The sequence below is a fragment of the Semicossyphus pulcher genome, unplaced genomic scaffold, assembly GCF_022749685.1.
Source record: "Semicossyphus pulcher isolate SPU_LCO1_2020_fin unplaced genomic scaffold, fSemPul1.0.p SCAF_6, whole genome shotgun sequence".
NCBI lineage: Eukaryota > Metazoa > Chordata > Actinopteri > Labriformes > Labridae > Semicossyphus > Semicossyphus pulcher.
Genome location: NW_027211737.1, coordinates 31,325,480 through 31,330,254, shown reverse-complemented (window position 1 = coordinate 31,330,254; position 4,775 = coordinate 31,325,480). Strand labels below are relative to the sequence as shown.

At 40.6% G+C, this 4,775-nt stretch overlaps 1 protein-coding gene across 1 annotated transcript; it reads right to left on the bottom strand.

Annotated features, from left to right (window-relative positions):
• Window positions 1–819: 819 nt before the first annotated feature.
• On the bottom strand, window positions 820–4,306 carry shld3 (shieldin complex subunit 3). Its single transcript, XM_069683458.1, has 2 exons — window positions 3,627–4,306; window positions 820–2,303 (listed from the first exon to the last, which is right to left on the bottom strand). Exons 1-2 carry the CDS (start codon window positions 4,269–4,271, stop codon window positions 2,097–2,099), a joined length of 852 nt encoding a protein of 283 aa, XP_069539559.1. The 5' UTR covers window positions 4,272–4,306; the 3' UTR covers window positions 820–2,096.
• Between the last annotated feature and the right edge of the window lie 469 nt (window positions 4,307–4,775).

Here is a 4,775-nt window from a genome sequence, read left to right as displayed (position 1 = left end):
CTAGTGTCAAGTTAGCAACTGTTGAAAGCACTTCCGGTACAGGCCGCAAAAGTAAAACAGGTTTTATAGAAATAAAACACCAAAACTTCAAATAGTGTTGTTTTTTGAGGGAATAAAGTGATATATGAAATCAAATATATACTATACTTAAATATTTTTTACAAAATCGACGTAAACGAAACATTTTACTAGCTAAAATACGTTATATAACAATGTAAAGGGCAGACGTGGCAAGTTCCGGATTTCTTCAAAATAAAATAGTTATAGCGCACATGTGATGCAAAATTAATGCATTCTACCCAGCTCCAGCGACGAAATAATGGTAATTTTCGAGGGATGATCTTTCTTTTAACAGTATTCCCTTTTGATCGCGTATTTGTTCTGTTAAAGGGCCACAAACATGGATTTGAGAGATTACTACTGATTACAGCTGGGCAGGGAGGCAGGGCACTGATGTCACATCCGTTAACCTAGATTTTAATGCAGTGTGCAGCGCTGTCAAGACAGGGGACCATAGCAACAAAAGAGAGAGAGAGTGTGTATGTGAGATGGGGGTGTTCAGTATTCATGCTAACCTCATTCAGGTCTTATACAAGCATCACAGTGTCTGAAAATAGTGTGTGTGTGTGTGTGTGTGTGTGTGTGTCTGATGGGGGACCATTTTTTTTGTGTGTCAGTTAAAAGCAGGGTGACTCCCGTATCATGTGACTGCTGCTGAGGCTTTTCCAGAACAAACTGTACATCACATGCAGGGCTGAGCATCCACCATCCATCACTACAGACAGTTTATTTAAAATATCAAACCTTTATTGACACCAGGGAGCGACAAGACAATAAATATAAAAAATACAATCATCAGCATCTGTTCTTAAATTAATAAATATACAATACAGGCTGGAGGCACAAAAAGACAAAATGTGTTTGATGGTGCAATCCTCCCTCAGTTCACTTCATTAATTAAGTAGATTTCTATTAAATATTGATGAAGCTCTGCAGATGAGAAACAGAATCCTAAATATAAAAAGCACCATAGCTATAGACAATATAGATTTGTTCATTGTATATTTATAAGCTTTGTCATCTTATAAATAAAACCTGTGTCTGACAAATAACTGATAATGTAAACATGTTTTAATATTTAAAAAACAAATGCTCCACACACTGACACGTCTGATTTTTTAAGTATCTTGGATATGTGTTGCACAAATTTTGGTTCAATCTTAACAGCTGGTTCCAGTAGAAGGCCCTGCAGACGGGAAGCATTGATTTAGAGGAAAGCATCAGGTAATCACTAAAATCAAAATTCCTGCATTTTTTAAATTTGATCCTGTTTTTAAATATTTCAGGGTCCAAATTACTAACAGGTATTGAAACAGGAATTGAAACAGCTTTTACATCGCTCTCTTCAAAGCCACCAGACTCCATTGACAAAAACATCAATTTTACCTCACAGAACACTGGAGTTTCTGGTCTACTGCTGCCTTCATCGGATAGTGTAATTTACACAAATACTGTGTTAGGTCAGAAATAACCATTTAAAACACCAAAATTACACAATAACACAAACTAACTAACTGATCGTGGCAGCAGTAGAGTAGCAACTATCCTTTTCTGCAAGGTAGAAAAGGTCAACCGAGTCTGGTGGCTTTGAAGGGAGCAAAAAAAGCATCTTTCTCTTTAACAAAAAGGTTTATCTTTCTGGGATCTTTTCTATAATGATGTCAGAGCGTGTCAGTAGCTAAAACAAGAACTTTTAGTTGACATACTTTGATGGGGGTAACGCTACAGCCATTACAGCCTGTGCAAGTAAAAGCAATCTACTGAGTTCATTCCAAAACTTTTCATACCTATGGGTTCATTTAGACCCCAAAATTTGTAAAAACAAATAAAAAATATAATAAAATAGGGCCCAGGTTTAAAATGACTGGAATTATCCTTTAAGATTGCAGCATTTGATGATAAAAATCTAAATACGTTTGTTTTTATTATTATAGACACGTTAGCGTGAGCTTAACGTCTGGACCTGCAGACATGTTTATAAAACCCTGAGTCTGTGCTGCCTTTGGTTCAGACTGATGTGTTATTTATTATTCTACCTACAAACTGAAGATGTTCCCCAGTCTGCGAACCGACAGGCTGATCCTCCCTGACAGCTGCAGCTCGTCCTTCAGGAAACGTCCGACCTCCTCAGCCTGGAAAACGTCACAGAACACCCAGATCTCTGCACGCTCCCTTAGGATGTTGGCGTTACAAGCGGGCAGCCTGGAGGAGCTCCGGACACACCGGCTCAGAGTCTGCCACACCTGGAGGGAGAAACCAACGGATGGAATAGGATGAGACAGAAAACAAAGATGGAGGACAGAAAGGTGGCGAAGGAGAAGAGGAAAAGAGTAAAGAGGAGATGCAGGGACGAATTCAAGAACGGATTTTGTTTTTCTAAATAAGTTTCACATTTAATAAAATAATAAGGAGAAAAGTCAACAACACAACAAATAATCCCATCATAAATGCTTAAAAAGGGCAAATCTACATTTTGTATGTCCTTTTAAAACAGCTTCAACATGTAGAATCAACCTCTGCACACATTTTTATTGGCCCAAAAATAATCCGTTTACCGTCGACCATCAAAATGGTCTCAAATTTGATATCTACTGTCTTGTGAGAAACACAAGTAATACAATTCTCAGCCTGATGCAGAGACACTTCTTGACCCTAAGCCCAATCTGACACACATAATAACAACAACAATACTTTTCTGGTGATGTAGTGTGAAGGTTGGAGGTGCTGAACGCAGTGGAAAACAAAGTGAAGGATGGTGGTTCAGATAAAGATCCACATTCACACAGAAACAAACACAGCGCTACAAGCTGTGATGTCAGCGTTTAGCATGAACTGATCCCTGAGTGCACAAAGCACAGATAGGCATACAGATGTTTCCACGACCTACGACCCTTTTTCATGTGTCATGCATTTAAGAATTAGGGTTTGATACCAAGAACATAAACTGGACTGAAATATCTCACAAACTATTGGATGAATTGCAGTGAAACACATGATATGTACGCTTCCCAGAGGATGAATCCACATGATTTTTGGGGTTCTCTTAAGTTTTCCTCTTGGAACCACATAAGGGTGATATTTAAGGTTACAAGGGAAATATTTTTCAAACTGTCAGATGGGTGTGATGGAATGTGTTATGAAGCCACTGTCATTTCACGTCAAAAAATATTTGACTCCAAAGGATATAGAGTAACAGACAGATCCTGATATTTAACTTCCTAGATTTCTCTCAGCATCTCTTAAATCTTTCACACACTGTGGTCGTAGCTGACAGCGAGCTTTGATTTGCATCTGATCTGACTTTGAAGTGCAAAATCCGGGCTGAAATCATGTGATGTGAACTCAGCACATATCACACATTTCAACATCCAGTCTTATGTTCCCTTTGTTGGTGTGTCACTCCTCTCTCTCTCTCCCCTCGTTTCATATCTCTTCCTACTGGCTGTCAAATAAGGCAAATGCAAAATAACAATAACACAATACAAATACTGTGCAGCTCAGGGCCCCGCTGTGAGCTGCCAGCATGCCTGTAGACTTTTAATGGTGTCCATGAATAATCTACTGACCTGTTCGATGTCCCTGGCCGCCCTGCAGTTGTTCTGACTGATCACCCATTTGGCCCTCTGGCGGAGGTGGAGTCTGTGTTTGGACACCGCGTGATGGAACAGCTTGGACATCGACTGGGAACTCTGCAGCAGAACTCCTCTCTGTTTGAAGACGCTCCAGGATCGTTTGCGTGGTGAGTCTGTAACAAGTAGGGCATCTTTGTCTTTGTGTTTTTCAGGAGACAGTCTGATGATCTCCCTCTCTGGTTTGTTACAGAGCGAGGCAGGAAGGAGATGGTTCGGAGTTTCTGAGACGCAGACGCCATCTTCAGGTTTTTGTGGGTCTTCAGGGGATGTTCTGGCTGTCCCTCTCTCATGCAGTCTTTCAGCAACAAGAGCATCAACTTCAGCTTCTTGTAGTTTGTTTCCTGAGGTGTGACTGTGAGGCCTCCTGTCAGAGACCAGTAAATCACCTGAGCAGGTGATGATAGGAGCCGGTCTGGCAGGTCTGATTGGCAGGTGACAGTCTGTGGCGGAGGGGAACAAGGGGGTGAAGACAGGAGGTGTCCGACGGGGGAAAGGCTCCAGAAGTTTCTCTGTTGTTTCTAACAGAGAGCTGAGCCCAGTCGCTGATCCAGGCTTATAGTGCAGAACCACATCCTCCATACAGACACAAAGAGATCAGAGGACTGACTCCACCACCCTCCTTCTCCGCATGATGATGTGGCTTCAGCTAGACCATGAATGGGATGATGAGAATACGCCACAAGTCTGTGAAAGTACACACATAGGTCACTTTAACAGATGCAGAACATTTGTTTAAGACTACAGTTTTATATGACCATACATGATGATTTATCTACTCTGATCGACACATCAACTCTTTATGCTGCAACGTTAATGAATGAATCCAAGGTACATATCCTAAACCCAAAAGAACTAAGAAAGACAAACCAAGAATGTGTCATAATATCGAGTGGCGGCCATATCATAAAATGGCAAAGACAAACCAGACAAAAAGCAATGCAATGTATGGATGTTGAATAGCATTGGATGGATATCAAAAGGTATAATAATGTCTTCACTCGCCACAGTTTGTGCTTTTTTTCATTACATTTAAGGGACATAGCTGAGACTTAAGAATTAGTCGACCAGCTGCGTCTTATCGTA

Excerpts from the sequence above, each read along its gene's own strand:
- shld3 (XM_069683458.1), bottom strand. The coding sequence starts at position 4,271 with ATGGAGGATGTGGTTCTGCACTATAAGCCTGGATCAGCGACTGGGCTC. Across the intron at positions 2,304-3,626 it reads CGGCCAGGGACATCGAACAG|GTGTGGCAGACTCTGAGCCG; the intron begins GTCAGTAGATTA and ends TTCTCCCTCCAG.